A 22,612-nucleotide genomic window follows, 5' to 3' on the forward strand; every position below is an offset into this window, starting at 1 on the left:
GAAACCTGTAATACGTAGTATTAGGATCATACAACACTGCTCTACTAAGTAGACTGAGTCTACTTAATGAAGCTTTTCTTTTTCTTTTTTTAAATATAAAAGAATCTCAAATTATTAAGTGAAATAGATCATGTCATTTTATTGAGGTGCAACTACATATTTGAGTAACAAAACAATTTCTCCCCGGTCATAGGTAATCATGCCGCTTTAGACAAGTTTATGAAATGTTTATGTAGCACAGTATTAGTCAGTACAAACATAGCGGCCAACATATAAGGTACACCTTTACATTCGAGGCGAATTGTGTTTGTAATTGTGTGTGTGTGTGTTGTGTTGATTTGACATGACTTGGTTGAATAATTATTGCAATTGAATTTCTGTACAATGATATTCAACCATGCAAATGCCATATCTTCTATCAATAACGTGAAGGTAGGCAAAATATCTGATTGAAGATGTGCAGGTGTACCTCATGTTGTGGCCCAAACATAATCAAGCATCTCAGAGTCACAGGGGTTTAGGCAGATGACGTTTTATGTACAAAACTTTATAGGTAAGATAGTTACTAACAGTTTGTGTTGTTTTGTTTGGGTGTATATTCTCATTACGGCTGACTAGCAAACTGTGCGCAAGGTTGATCCTTGATGAGGAAACAAATCAGTTAACGATAGCTGTTGCCCTATCAAACTAGAGACACCCGCGTTATGCTTTCAAACCACAGTCACTATTTGTGTGAATCATATTCATGTATTCATTCATTTTCCGATCCGCTTATCCTGATGGGGCCTATCCCGGCCATTTAGTGGCAGTAGGCGGGGGACACCCTGAACCGGTTGCAGAGGGCACACAGAAACAAACAACCCTTGGCACTCACACTCACAACTAGGGGCAATTTGGAGTGCTCAATCAGCCTGTCATGCATGTTTTTGGAATGTGGGAGGAAACCGGAGGACCCGGAGAAAACCCACACGGGCCCGGGGAGAACATGCAACTCCACACAGGAAGGACAAACCAGGTATTGAACTCACGACCTCTGCAGCGTGACATCGGCATGCCTACCACTCGACCACCAGGCCGGCATAAATTATATGTATTTAGATATTAAACAAGTGTATTTAAATTGCGATCACTCAGTGGGAATAAGACTTATTTTACAAATTGGATCACACTTCATCATCAGTAAAATATTTTCAGGCCAAGTATTTGCTATTTATCCACAGATGACAAGGTCCAATAGATTTATATTACATAGCAAGGTGTCCCTTTTTGAGTAAAGTTTGGTCCGAAGAAATACTAAAACTAAACACACACCTAAAATGAATCAAATCAGCACATAAAAATTTAAACTTAGCTTGTAAAGTGATCAGGATGATTGTTGGTAAAGATACAAAACTATTGCACTTCAAAAAAATAATAAAGTCTGTCCGGGACAATCACACTTTGCCACTTACAGTTTATGTGCAAACCATTAAAAAAAAAAAAAAAACAGGGAAAAGTGAGGTCTTGGAAGGAAAAAAAAGATGAAAGGAACACCCTGTGCTACATCTTGAAATCAGTCACATTAGAACACTTAAAGGACAACCGACACCACTTTTTTGTTTCCTAACTGGCATCAGAAAAACGTTTTATAGCTTCTAAAATACCCAAAACATGAGGGATGATATTTTTAGTCAAATGCAAAACGACTTCAAGTGTCCAAAAACTACTTGAAATTGAACCCGGAAGTGGCCAGTGTCAGAATGTCCCGCCCCCTTGTTCGGGATGTCACGCCAAGACGTCTTGCCTTGCTGGAGAATCAAAACAATGGCTTCAGATTGGGAGAAGATGCTTTCTTGTTACTCATCCAGTTATGAATATGATTCAAATCGTTCTGAAGAGGAAAGCATCAATGTTTGCAATGGATTCAAGAAGTTATTCCGTGTCATTTTGAGGTATCTGGAGAGAAATGTAGCACCCAAAAAAGGCAGAAGATGGCGACAAAGCTCCGTGGAAATGGGCCGATTTGTCTGCTGGGAATTTATGTCAACTAGTATCAAATAGTAGTCTTGGTGCAACACACGACTCAGCATTGCGTTATTTCTGTGTTTTCCTTCTAATTTCGCCATCAACACGGATCAACACCAAGTTTTCAGAGGAAAAAAAGTACCCAAAATGCATTGTGTGTCGCTTTCTCGGTCAGGGGCGTTCCAGACGTGACGTGACATCAGGAATCGTCACCAACTGGAAAACAAGACTTCCTGAGTATTCAGTGCGAGTCTCAAAAGGTAAAATATAGCTATATTTGGTGGCTTTGTAAAATACGCTCAGTAGAAGTCATTTGAAGCCATTTTACAAACGATGGGCACAACTTGTCGGGAGGCGTCGGTTGTCCTTTAAATGGAAATTAAAAAATAAATCAAACAATGACAATAAAATCTTACAGTGTGCATAGAATCTGGCCTGTTTTGCACTCGCACAGCATAAAGTTGTTGACGTTGACGTGGCTTAACGAGTGTCTCAAAGGGTCTCAGACATCTTTTGAAGCAACCGTGATTGTATACAGACGATGTGATTTTGGGAATCAAAAGCAGCTCCTGAACGGCTGTGGAGACGTGAGGAAAAAGTTTGCAGCGTGCTGTGCTCACTCCTGCCCAAAACCTTCAGTCTCCTCGATGGCAAACATGAGTTTCTCCTTGAGCTGCTCGTAGCTCTTGTACGGTGGCAAGTCCAGGCGATTAAAGCTTGGCGGGACAACACAAGATCAAAAACAAATGTGATTCTCACAAATGGTCATTCGTGTGAATGAGGTCACATGGTTAAAAAATAAATCAATAAATCAATAAATAATCAATTTCATTTCTAAGCGCCTTTCAAAACTCTCAAGGACACTTTACAGTCACAGGATATTTTTTTCAATTTTAACATCAACATTAACATAAAAACATCTCTTTCTGTCTTTATTGAACAATACAAATTTGTCTGCTAACAATGGACGCTACACAAGGAAGCGTCTCACCAAATAGTGGGTAAAGAAAACGCCAAGACTGAGATTATCAGTAGGTAAGTAAGAAATAAACTGGACGTACCACGTGTGGCTTCGCGGAAGCCAGTTCTCTTTTCCCACCTTCTCGATGCAGAACTTCTGCGGGCCGTTGCTTCCTTCATTTAGTCATTAAAAATATGACGAAATATTAATTAAGAAAAAAAAATCATCGTAATAATGAACAACGAGAACGTGATGAAGTACCCATGAGGTCGGCAAAGCCACCGACAGGTAGGCGACATGTTCCTGTCACAAACTGCAGCAGTCGCATCCTCTTCTCATTGTCCATCTCCTTTGCAAACTGGAAACAAACACATTCAAACATTGTCTGACAGCGAATGGTTTAAAGGACAACCGACGTCACTTTTTTGTTTTCTAACTGACATCAGAAAAACGTTTTATTGCATCTAAAATACCCAAAACACGCAGGATGATATTTTTAGTCAAATGCAAAACACCAATAAAAATGACTTCAAGTGTCTAAAAACGACTTCAAAATGAACCCGGAGATGGCGAGTTTCAGAAGGTCCCGCCCCCTTGTTCGTGACGTCACGCCAAGACGTCTTGCATTGCTGGAGAATCAAAACAATGGCTTCAGATTGGGAGAAGATGCTTTCTTGTTTGCAATCCAGTTATGAATATGATTCAAATCGTTTTGAAGAGGAAAGCTTACATGTTTGCAATCGATTCAAGAATTTCTTCCGTGCCATTTTGAGGTATCTGGGGGCGGGAAATGTAGCACCAAAAAGGAGGCAGAAAATGGCGACAAAGCTCCGTGTAAGGAATGAATCAGCCCGTTTCCACAGGCTGATAAATTCCTTACACAGAGCTTTGTCGCCCTCTTCTGCTTCTTTTTTGGTCCTACACGAGGTTGTCAGACCAACCAAGTACAGCCAAATGCATTGACGTGATGGAAGGACTGCTACAATGTGTCCTTTTTTCGGTCAGGGGCGTTCCCTCCGTGACGTCACTTAAGGCATCGTCACCAACTCAAAAACAAGACTTCCGGAATATTCAGCGCGAGTCTTAAAACGTAAAATATAGCTAGCTATATGCGCTGGAATCTTTGTCAAATACGCTCAGTAGAAGTCATTTGAAGCCATTTTACAAATTATGGACACAACTTGTCCGGAGACGTCGGTTGTCCTTTAAGTTTAAATACATAAACAAATGTAACATTCATCTCCTATTTTGATTCTTTTTAGCAAGTCAAAATGAAATCAAAATCACTCGTGAGCTATTTTTAGAACAGATTTATGGGCAACTCACAAGGGTTTTTTTCAGTAGCCCTGCTACCTTTTTTTTTTTTTTTTTTTTTTTGAGTAGAAAGTATTTCAGTACCAACCTGCCAGAACCAATAAATTTGCTTGCTGGTTCGAGCGTAATGCCTGTAGATGGTGTTTCTCTGCCAGTCCACAAGGTCGATCTCTTGCATTCCACAAAGCATCACCTCAAGACAGACAGCAAGCGGAGAAAGTGAGCAAAAGCTATTTGGAGTTAAGTCTTAAAGGACAACCGACACCTCCGGACAAGTTGCGTCCATCATTTGTCAAATGACGTCGACTGAGCGCATTTGACAACGATTCCACCGCATATTTTACGTTTTAAGACTCGCGCTGAATATTCAGCAAGTCTTGTTTTCCAGTTGATGACGATGCCCGAGGTGACGTCACGTCAGGAACGCCGCTGACCCAGAAAGCCACACACAATGCATTTTGGGTCCTTTTTTTGTCTGGAAACACTGTGTTGATGGCCAAATTAGAAGGAAAACGACATCAATAACGCCATGGTGAATCGTTGTAGGTCGCAGCCAATGGCAGTAATACGCATAAAGAAGGTGTAAGTTGACACAAATTCCCAGCGGACAAATCAGGCCGTTTCCAACGGAGCTTGTGCGCCACCTTGTGCATTTTATGGGCGCTACATTGGAGTCCAGATGGCTTTTATTGATACGGAAGGACTTCTTTCATCGATTGCTAACATTTATGCTTTCCTCTTCAGAACTAGTTGAATCCTATTCATAACTGGATGAGTAACACGAAAGCATCTTTTCCGAATCTGAACTCTCTGAAGCCATTGTTTGATTCTGGAGCGAGGCAGTTTGTGAAGGAGTATCCTGACGTGACGTCACAAAAGAGGGGGCAGGACTTTCTGAATCTGCCCAGTTCCGAGCTCATTTTGTGGCACTTTTGGGACACTTTTAGGCATTTTTATTGGTGTTTTGGCCTGCGTGTTTTGGGTATTTTAGATGCTATCAAACATTTTTCTGATGAGAAAATGGTGTTGGTTGTCCTTTCAATATTCCTCAATACCTCTAGTTCCTTAGCGTCAAAGTATTGAAGGTACTGCTGCGGCAGAACTTCGTTGAAACCCTCAAAGAAGGCCTGGGTCTGCTCTTCCACACCTCTGGACAGCCTCCACTCGGCCACCAACCTGACATCAGCACGCAAAATAAGGATGAGCTGCCGCCTTGACCTTAACCTTTGACCTTTTAGCGTCAGATTTCAAGTTGTACGTATGGAGTGTGACCATGGCACCTGATGTACTCCTCCTTGTTTTCCTCGCTCACTTGAACATTCCCGCCATCCGGTTTGAGCTCGTGCGTGGTGACCTCACCCAAGATTTCTTTGTCGACAGAGAAGAACATCTCCAGGCCGCACTCTTCGATGTTGTTATCCCTAGGAAAGCCAGCGTTCATCGCATTAGCTTGTTGAAGCGATACGATCATAGATGACAGAAATTCATCCAATGTAAATAGAATTATAGATGCAAACTAAACAATGAAGGATTGTGTAATATTCCATTCATTTTGATCGGCCGTCAAGCAAGCCATTGATAAGCATTCAAAGTCAGAGACCCCCCCCCCCCATCCTCCGACCTACTTGATCCATATGAGAGAGTTGTAAAATTCGGGGTCCACGGACTCCAGGTCTTTAAGGGCCAGAGGCTTGTTCAGGATGCGCTTGTAGAAGGGCAGCGAGAAACCTGTGTCGATAAATTTGCCATGGAACAAAGCCTAAGATGACAACAGATAAGGGCAAAAGCCATTTTATTCATGACATGGGCAAGCAAATATATTTGCAAGACCAATTGAAGAATAATAATCATCATCATCATCATCATCATCATCATAATAATAATAATAATTTGTTTAATTTCTAAGCACCATTCAAAACTCTCAAGGTCACTTTACAGTCACAGGATACGTTTTTCTGTGGGTGACCAGCGACAGGCACACGCGCCAGCGTTCACTCAACCCGGAAGTAACTCAAATAGATAGAAAGCTAGCCAGCTAGCTAATAGATAGCTAATAGATAGTCAGCTAGATAGCCACCCAGCCAACAGCCAGCTAGCTAGCTTTCTACCAGCCACCAGCTCATTAGCTAGTTAGCTAATAGCTAGCCAGCAAGATAGCCAGCTAGATAGCCTCTCAGTCCATATCTAGCCAGCTAGATATGACTACCATTCCCAAATGTATTCTGGAATTGAAAATATGACAGTGCCCCATTCCCAAATTTGTTTGGGTTTTGTTTGGGTGCTGATAAAGCACTGGCAATGGCCTCTGGCAATGTCTTTTTCCCTTTATGTATACAGTGTATTATATGTATGATATGTATACAGTGTATTACATGCACCACTAAGTCTAACATCTAGTCTATTTTCATGTCATCAAATTGTCAGGTATGTCTGGGGTGTGTGGAACAAAAAAGTCCGCCTTAAAGACACAGTGCGGTCTGCCAAATTCTCAAACACGCTAAACCAGACTAAACCAGCCAAGCACACTGTGTACTGTGTACAAAAATAGAACCCTAAATGGATCAAAATTAGGCGGTAACAGTCTATTCACGGTAGTCCTAAAACCCAATATTCTGTGGGTCTTGGAATTTGAGTGAAAATGACAAAAACCCTGGCACTGGAGTGCACACATTTTTGCACACGGTCTGGCAGTGAACGAGTTAATAAAAACTGAAAATGACCCAAATGTATGTTATGGTTTTTCATTTTCATCAAATACTGCCTGTCTCTACTTCAGAGCGATGCAGTTACCATGGCGATGAAGCGCCCGATGAACTTGAAGTACTTGAGGTGGTCGGGGTTGATGTAGGAGGCGGGGTTGATCTGCAGACAGTAATTGTCCTTGCCGGCGTATTCGAACAAGCAGTACATGGGGTTGAGCACTTCGTGAGAGAGCAAGAAGAACCATTCCCTAAAGGCGGAGATCAAATAAAATGGAAGAATAAACGTGCTCTGTGATTGGTTGCCCACTGATACACGACCCGAGTGGAAATTACCTGGCGACGCCGCCGTAGTCCAAACCTTCCTCCCCGGGAAAAATGATCCACAATCTCCGTCTCAGATCTTGAGGATGGAAGCTCATGATCTTGCAAAAGAAACAGATCAATTATCAAATAAGAAGAAGAATACATTGCATTGATAAGCGCTGTTCAAAACTCTCAAGGTCACTTTACAGTCACAGGATAGGTTTTGTCTGCGGGTGAGCAGCGGCAGCCACGCATGCCAGCGTTCACTCAACTTGGAAGTAACTCAGGTAGATAGATAGAAAGCTAGCTAGCTAGCCAATAGATAACTAATAGCTAGCTAGCTGGATAGGTAGCCAGCCAGCTAGATAGCTATATAGCTAATAGATAGCTACAGTATCTAGATGATAATAATAATAATAATAATAATAATGAGAAAAAGAAGAAAAGAAGAAGAAGAAATAATCATCTTGGTAGCAAATAGCTAGCTAGTGAGATGGCTAGCTAAATAGCTAGATAAATAAAGCAGGAAATATTCACAATGAATGCTGATTTCATACCACCACCCTCCTGATTTATTTGACTTTCGACGAGACAATCGGATATTGTACTGTACTTTGCTATGATACTATGATATATATATATATATATATATATATATATATATATTATTAATGCTACTGTTACATTTTGCCATTGGCTCGTGTTAATTAGAAGAAGTGGTGAGGGATGACTTTCATTACCTGCTGGAATGAGTCCTCAAACAGGGTTTTCCTGGTGACGGAAATCTTAATGTGCTGCGGCATTGACAGTTGCTGGGTGAGGATAAATACACAAATATTCTCATTAGGTTCCACTTAAAGGAAAAAAAACGTTTAACCAGCCATGTTAGTGAGTGCTAATGTGTTTCTTCCGTCTCTCGGTAACTTGGGATGTTTTTGTACCCAGATCTGCTAGCGAGCGCTAATATGTTGCTGCTGTGTTACTGCCGTGTCTCAGTGACTTATACCGGAATGTTTTTTTTAATTAGCCCTGTTTGGGCTGTGTTGCTACCATAATGCTTGTTGTGTTGCTGCCGCGTAACAGGCACAGTTTTGAAAGAAAAGGTAAGGTATTTTATTGAAACGTTGAAAACATTTTCTGTGTGCCGTCTTTCTTTATAAATATCTCAAGTTCAATTTGTGCAGATGCGGCTTATAGACTGGTGCGGCTTATGTATGTACAAAATGTTTTTTTCCTTGAGAAATGTACTGGGTGAGGCTTACAGTCCGGAGATTACAGTATGTTTACAAAATGTTTTTTTTTTTTTTTTTATGGGAGGTGTCTTTGCTTGAGTTGCCTTGTAAATGAAGTATGCTAGATAAAACCGTCTTGCCCGGACTTGCTTAATGACTTGCCTTTCTTACCTGACACCAGAATCGAAAGTATTGCACTTTGGCCTTAAAGTCCCTGACGTAGGTAATCTGCGGTCCGTTTTCACTGTTGTGGAATAATGGGACAATTATTTTAGGCCGTGAAAGACATCAGAGATCAAGAATGCATAACGGGCAACTCACAGTGAGGATTTGCCTGTGCGAGGGTCGATGTAGGTGGTGGTTCGCCTGTTGTGATCCACAAAGTAAGGGTTGCCATCCACGGTGAATCTCATTTCCCAGCCCTCGGGCAGAGGCTTGTCATTCAGCAGCCTAACAAGTACCGGACGGGATACCATACTTCAAACTGTGGCGAATGGTTAACATTCTGTCATTGACTTTAAATGAAACTTTATCGGCAATAATGTTGTACTTCACTTCACGACATGAAATGTAAGTAGTGTAAAGCATATCAAACAAAACGCAAACAGAAATAACATTTAAAAATGTGCAAACATTGCTGAGACTAAATGTGGAGGATTCGGTAAGTGTTCGGGACTATCAATGAGGAGAAAGGTGGAACACAATCTGGAAAATCATACAATAGCACATTTATTAGACATAAAAAAGTCTATTTTGTGTAATATTAATCCTTATTTCGTCGAAAATGATGTTTTATGGGGGCCTGGGAACGGATTATTCTCATTTTTAATGGCTTCTTATGGGAAATAAATGTTTGGCAGACAAACTTTTCGCTTCACACACTTTCTGGGAACCAATTACGTTCGTAAGATGAGGTCTCACTGTACTGTAATGTTATAAATAAAAATGTTATATACTAGAATAAATATAATAAATAATAATTTGTAAGATTAGTAAAACCCCCGTGCACACCCACCCTTGTGTCCTGGGGTCTTCCCATTGAGTTGTCCGAGTCGGGTGATGGACAAAATACACTCTGCCATTTGTGTCTGTCCGCTTTTCTGTGACAGAGAGAAAAAAAAGGAGAAACACATTTTGATAAGAAATTAGACAGAATAGAAGTTATCATATTTAAAGGACAACCGACGCCTCAAGACAAGTTGTGTCCATAATTTGTAAAATCACTTCAAATGACTTCTACTCCGCACATAGCTATATTTCACGTTTTAAGACTCGCGCTGAATATTCAGGAAGTCTTGTTTTTGAGTTGGTGACGATTCATGACGTCACGTCACGGAAGGAACGCCCCTGACCGAGAAAAGGACACACAATGCATTTTGCGGTACTTTGTTTGGTCTGAAAACTTTGTGTTCATCTGTGTTGATGGCGAAATTAGAAGGAAAACACACAAATAATGTGATGGTGAATCCTTGTGTGTTTCACCAAGATAACTATTTGATATTCACTGAACACTTGAAGTCATTTTTATTGGTGTTTTGCATTTGACTCAAAATATCACACTGCGTGTTTTGGGTATTTTAGATGCCATCAAACGTTTTTCTGATGTCAGTTAGGAAACAAAAAAATGGTGTCGGTTGTCCTTTAAAAGTTTCATGTTATATGCTTAGTGAACATGTGTGACTCGAGGTCACAATGAAAGCATGGGTCAAACTAACTTGAACAGACACAGCCTGTTAACCTGTCATCTTCATCTAGGAGATCTAGCCTTGGACATAATTTAGTACTTGGTTAACTCCTTCCTTCGACAGAATTTAGGACTTGAAACTTCCACACAGGAAGAGCTCATTCGCCAGGTTACAAATCGATCAGTTCATTCTACCTTCTGTTGTTTATAGTTGTCGGTGCTTGGGACATACAGGGGTGCGGTATTCTAATCAAGACAACTATGTTTTACTAATGTATCACTTTAATTTGATTTCAATAAATAAAATAGCTTGGCAGAGGGCTGTAAAATTTGGGCGTCTGTCTTGAATGGCTACGTCCCCTGCCGGCAGTAAAAGACAATCTTCCTGTGTTCGAGCCTTTGTCCACAGTGTCCGATGAAACATCTGTGACACATTTCAACATTTATTGCAATTGATGAAGACGTGAAATGGCGAGTATTTACCCCATCCATGCGGCAGAGGGCCCATTGGATCAAATTCTTTGTTGGACGTGGCAGCCAATTGGTCCTGGAGCTAAAAGAAAAACAAAACAAACACACAATCTACTTCCAACATCTCAAGTCCTTCAATTTGTTTTTCCGGGTGCACCTCTTCTCACCCCGTAGATGAATCTCTGGTTGAACTGCTGCATGGCTCCCTGCAGCTGGCTGCGCTGGTGCTGCCATTCCTCGTAGTTGCGCACCGACTCCTGCGTGGGGCGCTGCCATGTGGTGGTCCTGGTGATGTGATCCACAAAGTACACGCGGCCCATGGGGTCCACCCTGCGCTCCCAACTGTGCACAAGTTAGCTTGAATCAGATATTGACTACAATTTCTTGAATAACAGTGCTACAACTAAAACACCTTTCATCAAGAACTGCTTCATGTCACAAAGAAGGTACTGCAAGTGCTGAAGAATGAATGACTTTCTGTGTCTTTGTGTTGTCATATTTGTTATTTCGTTTTTTTTTTACTATGAGATGGCTTTCCAGCAGTTCCTGTATTTTGTTTTTCTACTTTTTTCTACTTCTTTCTTCCCTTTCCTCTTCCTTTCATAACTTTGCTGCTGTGAAATGTCCATTTCTCCACTGCGAGACAAATAAAGGTACATCCAATCCAATCCAACACACCTTCAGTGTGATATTCAGAACCTGTACCGACAAAATGTTTCCCCCTCTCTACATAAGTGTGCTATTTTTTTTTACTCATTCACTGCCATTCCCAAATTTATTTGGGAATTGAAAATATGATGCGGAGCGCCATTCCCGAATTAGTTTGGGTTTGTTTTGGGTTTGTTTTCATGCTTGGGTGCCAATGAAGCACTGGCCAGACCTCTGTCAATGTTGTTTTAGCACATTTTACCCCGTAGGCAGTGACTCGGGTCGTTCCCATGTTGTCCTCTTCTCAATGTGATCCACAAAGTACATGCGTCCATTCTGGTCTACTCGCTGCTCCCAACTGCACTGGACAAAACAAGACACGTCAGTGACTGCCGTCAAAGCCCAAAGCAGAACATGCATGACACTCAAAAAAAGTCATGGAACACTCAACAGTTGGACGTGCATTCAAAAATTAATAGTCATTAAAATTCCGTTCACCCGTGAAGGCTATACAGTGATACCTCAGCTTACGAACGCTTTAGCTAACAAACTTTTTGCCTTACGAACATTAAATTCGCGAGAATATTATCTTGGCATATGAACGAGTTTTCGGGAAGCACACGTAGCGCCAGAATGGCTGGCGGACTACTTTTTGGCGGAAGAACACCAAACCACAGCGCCACGGTGGCTGGCGGACCAGTTTTCATCACCCCTTTCCTTGAGTGCATACGTGGTTTGTTATCAGGGATACTTTTGCTATTATGGGAGCGAAAAAGACACCACCGCAGGCTCGTGTTAAGCCAAAGAGGACATAAAAGAAAATGACAGTCGAGCAGAAGAAGGAGATCATCGAAAAACACAAACGAGGTGTGCGTTTGTGTGACTTAGCGCCCCAGTACCAGTATGCTAAGTCGACCATTGCTACGTGTGGCCAAGGGCTTTTCTGTGTTGTCCAAGTAAAGGTCTCAGGCAACAGAAGAGGTTGAAAAACTTCCGTTGATTTGGATGAACGAAAAGCAGCTAGCAGGTAACAGTGTGAGTGAGGGTATTATCGCCGAGAAAGCACGGCAACTTCACTTGGATATCATCAAGAGGTAACTACATCAACGACCATCACAAAGGTCAATAAAATAACTTTACTATACAGTACAGTTTATTTATTTAATTATAATACAATAGCACATTTATTATACATAAAATAAGGTATATTTTGTGTACTTTTAGCTACCTGGGAACGGATGATTCTCATTTTTAATGGTTTCTTATGAGAAATAAATGTTCGGCAGATGAGCTTTTCGCCTTACACACACACTTTCTGGGAGGCAATTAAGTTCATAAGCTGAGCTCTCACGGTACTGTATTAGGTTGATTGGGATTAGTGACGAGTGTAAGCGAGAGTTGCGTGTACCCTTGCGGCAAAGGGCCGCCGCTGATGGCCGAGACTCTGGGAACAGCCGCGGCAGGTGTTTTTGCCCCACTCGCCGACACTTGCGCTGCCCCCGAGTTCAGGTGCTGATCCGAACCGCCGCTGATGGATGCCTGAGAGGACGCATCGGTTGTTGGACCCTCGCTTAACTCGCTTGGAGACGAACTGCTGGAGGAAACTGGAAGGATCAGCAGCGTACGATTAGAACTGGTTGAGAAAAATGTAGAAACAAAAGTCATAGCTTAATCACGTGACGGTAATACAGTGTTAGGAATCAGCGGGACTACAAGTGCGGGAGTCAATGTGTGTGTATATATATAATGTGTATGTATATATACAGTGGTACCTTGTCTTACGAACTTAATTGGTTCCCAGACAGAGTGTATAAGGTGAAAAGTGTGTATCTCAAACATTAATTTCCCATAAGAAACCATTAAAATGAGAATAATCCATTCCCAGGTCCTCAAAAACCCAATTTTCTCCTTTCTAATTTTCTAAGCCTTAAAACTACACAAAATAGACCTTATTTGATGTACAATAAATGTGCTATGGTATTGTAATGAAAGAAATAAACCGTACTATATAATAAAGCCGGTTTATTGACCTTTGTGATGGTCGTTGATGGCTTGATGGAATGGAGTGGCCGCTTTCATTAGCATTAAACACTTGATGAGGAACCGAGCCTTCCTCTTCCAACATCTTGAGGAATGATTCCATGAAAGCTTTGGCTTCACCATGACAAATGACACTATGAATCCCTGTACGACGCTTAAAGTTCTCAAACCATCCGTGGCTAGCCTTGAAATCATCAATGGATGTCGAACTTCCAGCATGCCTCTTGACGATATCCGAGGGAAGTTCCGGTGCTTTCTCTGCGATCATTTTACCTAGTTCCTCATCAATTGTGTTTTATTTAGCTGGGTTGATAGCTTTTTGTATCAAGTGCGGGTTATTTGTGGAGCCTAATTGATGCGATATTTTAACCTTCCTGTCTACAGTCTGCCTTTGAACTATCAATAAAGTTGAAATGAGTCCAAATTTCACTCTTTCTTTCTTTCCATTTTCTCACTCTGTCGTCTGCCTATCTATTTTAATTTGCAGCTCTGAATTCAGTAACCCCCCCCCACCACCATTGACCAATCACGTGCGGCTTTAACCGAGACTGGGGGCGGGGCATAGAGGACAAAAAAAGTCCGCTGACATTTCCTTGTTTGCAGAACGGGCTCGTTCACGTTCGTATGCCAAGATTGAATTCTCGGGAATTTAACGTTCGTAAGCCGAAAAGTTTGTGAGCCAAGGTATCACTGTACTTCATAATAATAATAATAATAATAATAATAATGCATTTGATTTCTAAGCGCCTTTTGAAACTCTCAAGGTCACTTTACAGTCACTGGATCAGTTTTTCTGTGGTTTACCAGGTGCGGAAGAAGGCCGGGCCGATCGAGGGTCACCGATGCCCCCTGGACAATGGGAAGGGGAGCTGGCGCCATTGACGGTGCGAGCATCAGGTACGATGACCCACTCATCCAAGTCGCTGGAGGGTGAAGCATCTCTGCTGGCCCTAAAAAAGTTTCCATATAAGGTTGTCATCGGGGTTATGCTTCATATTACGGACCTGAGGGTATTTCAAAAAGAAAAATGCCCACCTGTAGCCAATATTTCCATTTGGTCTCGCGCCATCTTTTAGGGCAGAGGCTGCAATGAAAAGAAAGAAGGACATTTTTGGTCAACTACTTATTTTTTCTTCGCATTGGCCTAAAATTGGACTGCATTAGTGTTGTTTAACATTCGAGTCAATCAATTTAGTTCCACAAGCATCTTGAATCTTTAGATTTTGTGGCTGTAGATTGCAAATTTCTCCACAGCGGGACTATTAACTCATTCACTGCCAGACTGCTGGAGTTATTGGCATTGTCACTCGAGTTCCAGGACCCACAGAATATTGACTTTTAGGACGACATCAACATTTCATGCACCGTAAGAAGCCTTAGACTCTCTTCTTTCATCACAAATAAAGAGTTAATTCCTAAATTATATGGATCTGGAGTTATATGAGCATGAAATGAGGGTGGCCAAAATACACTGCAATCCATCCATATTGGTTTGTATAGCGCTTGAACAGCTGAAGCTGGAACAAAGCGCGAGCATGGAATAAAAGGGAAATTCTGCCCCGCTTGTGGAAGGGAAAAAAACATTGCCAGAGGTCTGGCCAGTGCTTTATCGGCACCAAAGCAAGAAGAAAAAAAAACAAATTCGGGAATGGCGCTCTGCGTCATATTTTCAATGCCCGAATAAATTTGTGAATGGCAGTGAATGCATGAAAAATCTTCTGTATTTTGAAGTTGTTATATGGAAGAATCTTTTTGACCGTGGTCTCTCTCTGCTGCGGAAAAGGCTTGCGGGTCCACGTGCATGCCGTCCAGACAGACGGACAGGTCGCCGACGATATCCCGGGAATCTCTGTCAGAGGCCAGCTGCAACGTCTGGACCACCTCACACACTGAGGACACAACCACAGACAAAAACAAACGCTATCAAAATGCAACTTGAGATTCAGATCTTACCATACGTGTTACAGCATAACATTTCATTATCAAGCTATTTTGGTATGCTTATAGATGCTTTAGTAAAAGGATGACAGTTTGTACAGTCTTACATCTATGTTTTTTTTTTTTACTTATTTAATTCAGCATTCGTGTCGGGGTCAGGTGACAGATGATTTTGGACCCAAGGCATTCATTCAAACTCGCATTCATTCACACCTCTGAACAATTAAAATGCTTTGTAGTTTTGTATATTTTATGGAAATTGTAATGTGGGAAGAACCGGAATACAGTAAACAGAGAAAGTACACACACACACACACACACACACACACACACACACACACACACACACACACACACACACACATTCCTGTTTGAATTTTTGGGAGGTCCCGGTAACTCTAGATAAGGTGTGATGACCACCACCCTTTCTGATACGTTTAGAGAAGAACTAGTGTTACATTTGAACACAAACACACAATCTTATTTGTTTGAAAAGCACACGTATATTGATGCGATGATTGTGTCTTCAGCAATTTATGATTTTACAGTTAAAAGCTTTGCTGCTAATGCCAATTGAATAAAAGAATGCGTCACAGTATGTTATCTAGCGCCAGTATCTGATGTTAATTAAAAACATTATGAAAACTCATCGGCCAAGCAACTTGGGTTCCTCTTGTGTTATGAGTGGGGGCAAAAAAAAAAATCTAGCAAAGAGCGAAAGGTCAACTTCTGACGGACAGTCGTCAATGGCAACAAACTCACATTTCAGCTCGTTGGCCTTCAGGATGTCGCAGATCTGGAGCGTGGCCATTCCCAACAAGATGTCCGCCTTCAGCGTCTGATGGCTCCACACGCGGAATATCAGCTCGCTGAAAGGTGTCACGATTCTACAAGCAAAGCAAAGACGTGTTTAGACAAGGTGAAAGCTTTGAAAAATGAAGGCAGAGGTTGAAAAAATACGTAAGACTGACTTACACTGTGAGAGCCTGCTTCCATTTTGGACTGTGTGTATTGTTGCACTTCTCTGTCCGTTTTGATTGGCCGTCCACTGCTACCTCGACGTACGGACTGGGGCCGAACCAGTTCTTTTTGTTTTCCTTGAGTTTGGCAGAAAGAACTGGGAAGGGATACCAAACATCATCTTGTAATCATTGTTCAAAAGAGCTGAAGTTAAAGCTTATTTTTCACAGTTTCTATCTTGAAAGGGGCTAAATAATGCAACAACTTTTTTTTTTTTTTTTTTTTTAGCTTTAGGCCATATCCAGCCATCCATTTTCCGATCTGCTTATCCTCACAAGGGTCGTGGGGCTGATTGAGCCAATCACAGCTGTCTTCAGGCAGTAGGTGGGGGACACCCTGAACCAACTGTAATTGAACCTGGTGCCTCTGCACTGGGAGGTCATTCGGTAATTTAAGCTACCTTAAGCATGTATTTTGGTTCATTTGAAACATTCATATAAATGTATTAATTCTACAAGCGGGCCAGATGCGATTGATTTTATGACGGATACAAAAAAATAAGTGAAAGAAAAGCATACCTGTGACTTGTAATTGGGCCTTCATCGTTCATCCATAACACTGCGAAGAACCAGTAACTGGAACATGAGATGGAAATGCAACATTATTATAAACAATAAACCTAAACATGGCGACAGGCGTGGACCAAACACTCCGATTTTGAAAGTAAAGCAAGGGAACTGGTGTTCAAGAGAGAAAAATTGACTTGGAACAAACAGGCCCTTCAAAAAACGTCATTCCTCAACAAAAATGTAGGAATTAATCAAATTTTGGGTTTTTGCATATAATTGAACACTTTGGTACATTAAATCCCAAACATAAATTGAACGTTTTAACTATGAATGTTACTATAGATACATTTGCTATATTCTGAATACAACTCTTTTGCTCATTCACACACAAAAAAAAAAGCAAACGTTGAACTCTCGAACAACTTGACTTTCAGCATGCAAGTTTTTCCGTTCTTTCCATTTTGTATACCTGCAACGATCTTAAATGTACAGCAGAGGTCACTAGTGAATGACCACTCAATGTCAATCTCGTGTCAACAGATTATGTAACGTGTCAACAACTCTGTCATCACTGCTTGAAACTATTTTCACAACCTTTTACAACTATTAGGTTATCGATGAGAAGGTTTCTTCAGCCGTCATCTGTACAAAAGTGAAGGTTTCGGACGTTTCGCCTCCTATCCAAGAGACTTCGTCAGCGAACTAAAGTCTGACTGGTCGTATCGGCCCCATTTATATATCCCTAATGTCCAGACCTGGTGGCGCCGGACACAGCTATGATAGGTCCCTCAGGTTGGGGGGGCGCGGGACCCCCCCCTTGTGGCCCCACTGATTGTTCCTACATTCCTGACTAACGATTGGCCTATTACACCCACTCCCCCCGGTATCACCTCATCAGCATAACGACCCTCATCAGCATTGCGAAAGTTGCCTAACCTGTTTTGCCTGAGCAGGCTATTGTATGAACGATCCAAATTGAACCTCACACCACCAGACCGGTTTAATGAAGGATTTTGTTGTTTTATAAGAATCGCCTCTTTCACCCCCCTTTCAAACCATCTATGTTCTTTCGCTAAGATTTTAACCTCATTGTCGTCAAATGAGTGGTTGCTAGCTTTTAGGTGCAAATGTACTGCCGATTGAGGCCCACTAGTATTATCCCTGCGATGTTGATAAAGTCTTTTTTTGAGAATTTGTTGAGTCTCCCCAATGTACTGCTCTTTACAATTTTCATTCTTACAATGTATGGAATAAACTACATTACTTTGTTTTTCATTTGGTAGCCTATCTTTTGGATGCACTAATTTTTGCCTTAACGTGTTTATCGGTTTGAAATAAGTAGGAATTTTATGTTGCCAAAGGACTCTTTGTAATTTTTCAGAAACTCCTGCAATGTACGGTACTGCTACTCCTCTCCTTTTAGAATCTTGAGAATTATTAGTTTCGTTCGCTATTCTTTCTTTCTGACATTTGTTGAATGACCACTGAGGGTACCCACAGTTAGTGAGTGCTCTCCTGATATGTTTTGACTCCTTTTCTCTACCTATTACTATTAGGTTATCAATTACATCATATAAAAGTCCCATTGCCATGTGGCAAATGTTGATGAGGTGCTACAATAGATAACAAACACGTTGTGGAGCACTATTTGGCAAAGACCAGGAACGGTTTACTTACATGGTGGATGCATACAAAGCTAAAAAGTCATGAATGAAAAGCATCTAACAGTGTTTAAAATTTAGATAGTTATATAAGGGGTTTAGACCTTAAACCCTGAAGTGAACTCCGATTATGAATGTTTGTTTTTATCTTAACTTTTCACCTAGGGGCTTGAAATGTTGACATTTATGTATTACTCAAAAATATTGATAAGTGATCAGTTTTGGCGTCTCAATAAAAAATAAGGAGACTGGAGCCGGCGGAACCGGCGCATCGTTAAATTACGCACGGAAAGCGTGTGATTCGACTGTTGTATTGAATATCATGAATGTGTGAAAAGTGTGTTTTTCATGTCCCGTACAGTATATTAAACAACATTGAGTACTGCGATAATGCCTTTACGACAGGTTATGCAATGACGGGGTGGGTTAAGCTTGGCTATTTTGAGGAGTGAGTGAGTTGCTTGAGCTGCATAGAAAATCCCACCCTGGGCTAAAGCTAGCATGCTAATGGTTCTCACAGAATAGTCGATTTTGATCAAGATCAAATGTGAGCGATGGCGATTAGCTACAAAGATATTACAATTCGCCCCTAGAGGCTTGCTGCCGATTGGCAAAATTGACTAGCATGTTATTAGAGACGTAAACGTTGACGTCCATAACAACAAATCATGGCGATTATTTTTATTATTATATGTATATTCTGAAATGTATGACAAACAACCTAAACGTACAAAAACAAAGTTCCGAGCCTGGCTCGTGAATGTTCCATTGCCCACAAAGTTGCGTTTCAACAATCATTAAACGCGGCATTTGTGCTAGCGACGACCGGCGCTTGGGACTTTCATCGATGGTGCCTGGAGCCCCAAGCGGCATCACGGCATACCTGACATGGGCAGGCGATGAGGGGGGCACGGGGCTGCTCCCTCCTAATGTCGTTTCCAGTTTACAATTGTCACCTTATGGTTGCCGTCTGTTTGCCATTATTACGCACGGTCCGGAGATCTCATAGCTACTCGCTAGCAAGAGCCGATGGATATTTTCCGGTGGAAAGATTTTCACAATCACGGTAATAAGTGATCGTATTACGCCATAGATGTGCATGGATCCAAGACTCGGAAAATGTTAACTTGCGAACATAAGAAAAGAGGTTTTATGATTTTGAAATTGATTCGATGATCACGGAAACTTAGAAGAACGTCGTTTGTAACGGAGAACATTTATTTTGAAGGGTTTTCTGGTTTCGCTAAAGACGAATACAAAAAAAAAACCCCAACCGCGGATATGTGTATTCTCTATCATCTTGACGTGTTTTACATTGTCGATATATTTTGTATTTTTTCAAATCCAAATAAAGCGACATTCCTCCCAGGGGCAACGCGGAAGTTCCTGTTTGTGACGTCACCGCAATGGTCTCGTGACTTTGTTTGTCAGCTGTTGGTATCCTGCACAGTCCTGCCTGTTTGGCAATCGGTGTTTCAATCTTTGAATACAATTCCAGTTGAATCGCCATGTTGTCCCGTTTGCTGAAGGAGCACCAGGCGAAGCAAAACGAGCGGAAAGAGCTGCAGGGTAAGCAGGGCTATCTTGACCGGTCATTATTTAGTAGATTGACCACGACGCTAACTGATTGGAAACACGACAAAGTGAATGCAAAATATTTGAGAACGAAAAAAGAAATTCCACCGGGATAACCCACCACGCCTCGTTCTAACCTCGCCACTAATGGTGGTATTTTCTTTTCACGTTTTCTTTGCGTAAAACTGTTCGTTTCACAGAACGACATCGACGTGAAGCCATCTCTGCAGCCACCTGCCTTACGGAAGCCCTGGTGGACCATCTCAACGTCGGGTAGGAAGTACTCATGTTTTTCCGCCTGAAATATTTTTACTATTCATCTATCTAGAAGTAGTGACTTCTCTTATATGAGGTGGTTTGGTGTGATGGCTTTAAATTGAGTTGATACTTTCGGACATAACTGGGACAATGTGGTTAAGAAGTGTTTGGAAAGAGCTGAAGGACCAGGGGCCAGATCCGGTCCGCCATATTGCATGTGCCCAACGAGAGCAAATCATGTGTGTCAACTTGACAAAATGTATACAAAAAAGGCAAACTGTCATGTGTGATGAAGAACATCGTGGTACATAACAGAGATTATGCAGAACTCGAACAATAATTGACCAAATTATTATCATTGATATGGGCAAATGGTGTAATATGGCATTTTATCAAACATGTTCATGAAACCTTTCCTATGGTCATATTGTAGCTGATACAGAGCAACTGTTTGCATTTCTGGTTCAATAGGGTTCTCATTTACTGCTTCCGATCATGACAGGGATATCAATGACAGTTTAGCAGAGGTTTTTGTGCTCTTTTTTGAGCAAATGTGCTTCTCTTTTTCAGTGTGGCCCAGGCATATGTCAACCAGCGCAAGCTCGACCACGAGGTGAAAACACTTCAAGTGCAGGCCGGTCAGTTTTCCAAACAGACTGCACAATGGATCAGCATGGTGGAAGGCTTCAATCAGGCCCTGAAGGTAACGTGTCCAAACAGATGTGCCTATAAATAAGTCAGTTGAATTTATTCACAGTATCTAACCCAAAAGTGTCAAATCGGTCCATTTTTATTTTTTTTTACGGATAGTGCAAATGTATCTGTCTATGAAAGAAAATCCCCAAATGTCAGCGGCTGAGACTGTGTGACAGACTTGTTTCATCGTAGATGTGGTATAAACAAATGCAAGAGTGTAAACATGTGTGCTGTCATGGATCTAAACTATTTAGTAGCAGACTCCATAAAATACCTCACTACCGACCGCTATGGAACAATCAATGCAACACTCATAGAAATACAGTGGGAATAATTGAAATACTGCTTTTATTTCGACAGACGGATAAGGCATTCTAGAGTAAGTACTGCAACCTGAATGCTGGAAAATTTGCTGGATGGTATCGTGAGCACGAATGATCGATGTTGGCATACCGCACTTATTTGAATACGAGTTTTGACCGGAGTTGTGCAAGCATTCTTAAGCAGTGTACATACACACTGAAATTTTGACCAGATTATACACCGCCTCCCCTTTTCCGATCAAAGCCTGATTGTTGGATTTCTCGAGAAGATTAACTGAGTGAGTGACTGATTACCCTGCGATGTGGGCTATATTCGGCGTGATCTGGTAGACTATCGATGATCGGGAGTGACTAATCTGATATGGAACAGGGCCAGTCCAGCGCCATCTTCCTTTGATAATAATAACTTTCACCTTGGGAAAATGGAAAGCTTTCATTGTGAGCTGTGGCCAAATTTGGAGGAACTGAACACTTTTTTTTTTAAACAGGAAATTGGAGATGTGGAGAACTGGGCCCGCAGCATCGAGATGGACATGAGGACCGTCGCGACAGCTCTGGAGTACGTACACAAGGGTCATCTTCAGTCAGCTCCCTCATAATCGCTTCCATCATAGAAGTGTCACAAAGCAATATCAAATAATAGAAGATGACGTTGATGTTTTTTTAATTGTAAAAGGTTCAGTTTGGTATCTTACTGTGAGATTTTTGGAGCAATCTAAAATGTGTCCGCTCACAAGGATGTTGTCTTATTTATAATGAGCACCTTGAAGCAGTCATTCATGCCTTTTTTCACATCTCGGCTCCATGACTGTCATGCGCTTTACTTTGGAGTCAGCCAATCCTCCATGGAGCGTCTCCAGCTTGTCCAGAATACTGCCGCTCGCCTCTTGACCGGTACTCGTAAGAAGGAGCGCATCACTGGTTTCACTCCCTGGTCATTTCTACTAACTTTTTGACTACTTTATTTCCTGCATATATTACCTGTCCGTGGTAAGCGGTTCGTTGCAGCTTCAGCTGTTGCTAAAGCGCTATATAAATATTGTATTGTGCATCAAGAGGAGGAACATGTTTGTCCATTTTTATAAAACAGATTTATCTCTGTCTGGCAGTATTAACTGTATGATGTGTGTGCCATTTTTTAAATAAAGATGAAAATGAATGAAATTGACTAAAAATATCATACTGCATGTTTTGGGCATTTTAGATGCTATGAAGCGTTTTTTTCTGATGTCAGTTAGGAAACAAAAAAGTGATGTCGGCTGTCCTTTATATA

The 22,612-nt window shown here is 41.4% G+C and overlaps 2 protein-coding genes across 3 annotated transcripts; one reads left to right on the plus strand and one right to left on the minus strand.

The window, feature by feature from the left end:
• Nucleotides 1–119: 119 nt before the first annotated feature.
• itcha (itchy E3 ubiquitin protein ligase a) lies at nucleotides 120–19,511 on the minus strand. Its single transcript, XM_089011219.1, has 24 exons — nucleotides 19,371–19,511; nucleotides 16,836–16,892; nucleotides 16,273–16,414; nucleotides 16,060–16,184; nucleotides 15,117–15,248; nucleotides 14,395–14,443; nucleotides 14,164–14,309; nucleotides 12,728–12,923; nucleotides 11,582–11,677; nucleotides 10,839–11,013; nucleotides 10,684–10,753; nucleotides 9,532–9,616; nucleotides 8,838–8,966; nucleotides 8,688–8,760; nucleotides 8,025–8,096; nucleotides 7,315–7,403; nucleotides 7,070–7,229; nucleotides 5,905–6,038; nucleotides 5,560–5,700; nucleotides 5,335–5,455; nucleotides 4,368–4,472; nucleotides 3,227–3,323; nucleotides 3,066–3,138; nucleotides 120–2,720 (listed from the first exon to the last, which is right to left on the minus strand). The coding sequence occupies exons 2-24, from the start codon at nucleotides 16,858–16,860 to the stop codon at nucleotides 2,621–2,623; spliced, it is 2,535 nt and encodes an 844-aa protein (XP_088867345.1). The 5' UTR covers nucleotides 16,861–16,892; nucleotides 19,371–19,511; the 3' UTR covers nucleotides 120–2,620.
• bloc1s1 (biogenesis of lysosomal organelles complex 1 subunit 1) lies at nucleotides 19,419–22,503 on the plus strand. 2 transcript variants are annotated; one of them, XM_089011253.1, is made up of 5 exons: nucleotides 19,419–19,553; nucleotides 19,986–20,056; nucleotides 20,263–20,335; nucleotides 20,891–21,023; nucleotides 21,828–22,503. In XM_089011253.1, the coding sequence occupies exons 2-5, from the start codon at nucleotides 19,996–19,998 to the stop codon at nucleotides 21,936–21,938; spliced, it is 378 nt and encodes a 125-aa protein (XP_088867379.1). In that variant the 5' UTR covers nucleotides 19,419–19,553; nucleotides 19,986–19,995; the 3' UTR covers nucleotides 21,939–22,503. The 2 variants fall into 2 exon arrangements, with proteins under 2 accessions (XP_088867379.1, XP_088867377.1); XM_089011251.1 differs by lacking the exon at nucleotides 19,419–19,553 and having other exon boundaries at nucleotides 19,905–20,056.
• Nucleotides 22,504–22,612: the final 109 nt, after the last annotated feature.

The sequence above is a fragment of the Hippocampus bargibanti genome, linkage group LG12 (genome assembly GCF_051943395.1).
Source record: "Hippocampus bargibanti isolate YZ-2025 linkage group LG12, ASM5194339v1, whole genome shotgun sequence".
Lineage (NCBI taxonomy): Eukaryota > Metazoa > Chordata > Actinopteri > Syngnathiformes > Syngnathidae > Hippocampus > Hippocampus bargibanti.

Coding starts and splice junctions, on each gene's coding strand:
- itcha (XM_089011219.1), bottom strand. CDS start 16,860: ATGAAGGCCCAATTACAAGTCACAG. Junction 11,678..12,727: donor GGCGGCCCTTTGCCGCAAGG/GTACACGCAACT, acceptor TGTCCAGTGCAG/TTGGGAGCAGCGAGTAGACC. Junction 10,754..10,838: donor ACCAGAGATTCATCTACGGG/GTGAGAAGAGGT, acceptor TTTTTCTTTTAG/CTCCAGGACCAATTGGCTGC.
- bloc1s1 (XM_089011253.1), top strand. CDS start 19,996: ATGTTGTCCCGTTTGCTGAAGGAGCACCAGGCGAAGCAAAACGAGCGG. Junction 20,336..20,890: donor GTGGACCATCTCAACGTCGG/GTAGGAAGTACT, acceptor TCTCTTTTTCAG/TGTGGCCCAGGCATATGTCA. Junction 21,024..21,827: donor GCTTCAATCAGGCCCTGAAG/GTAACGTGTCCA, acceptor TTTTTTAAACAG/GAAATTGGAGATGTGGAGAA.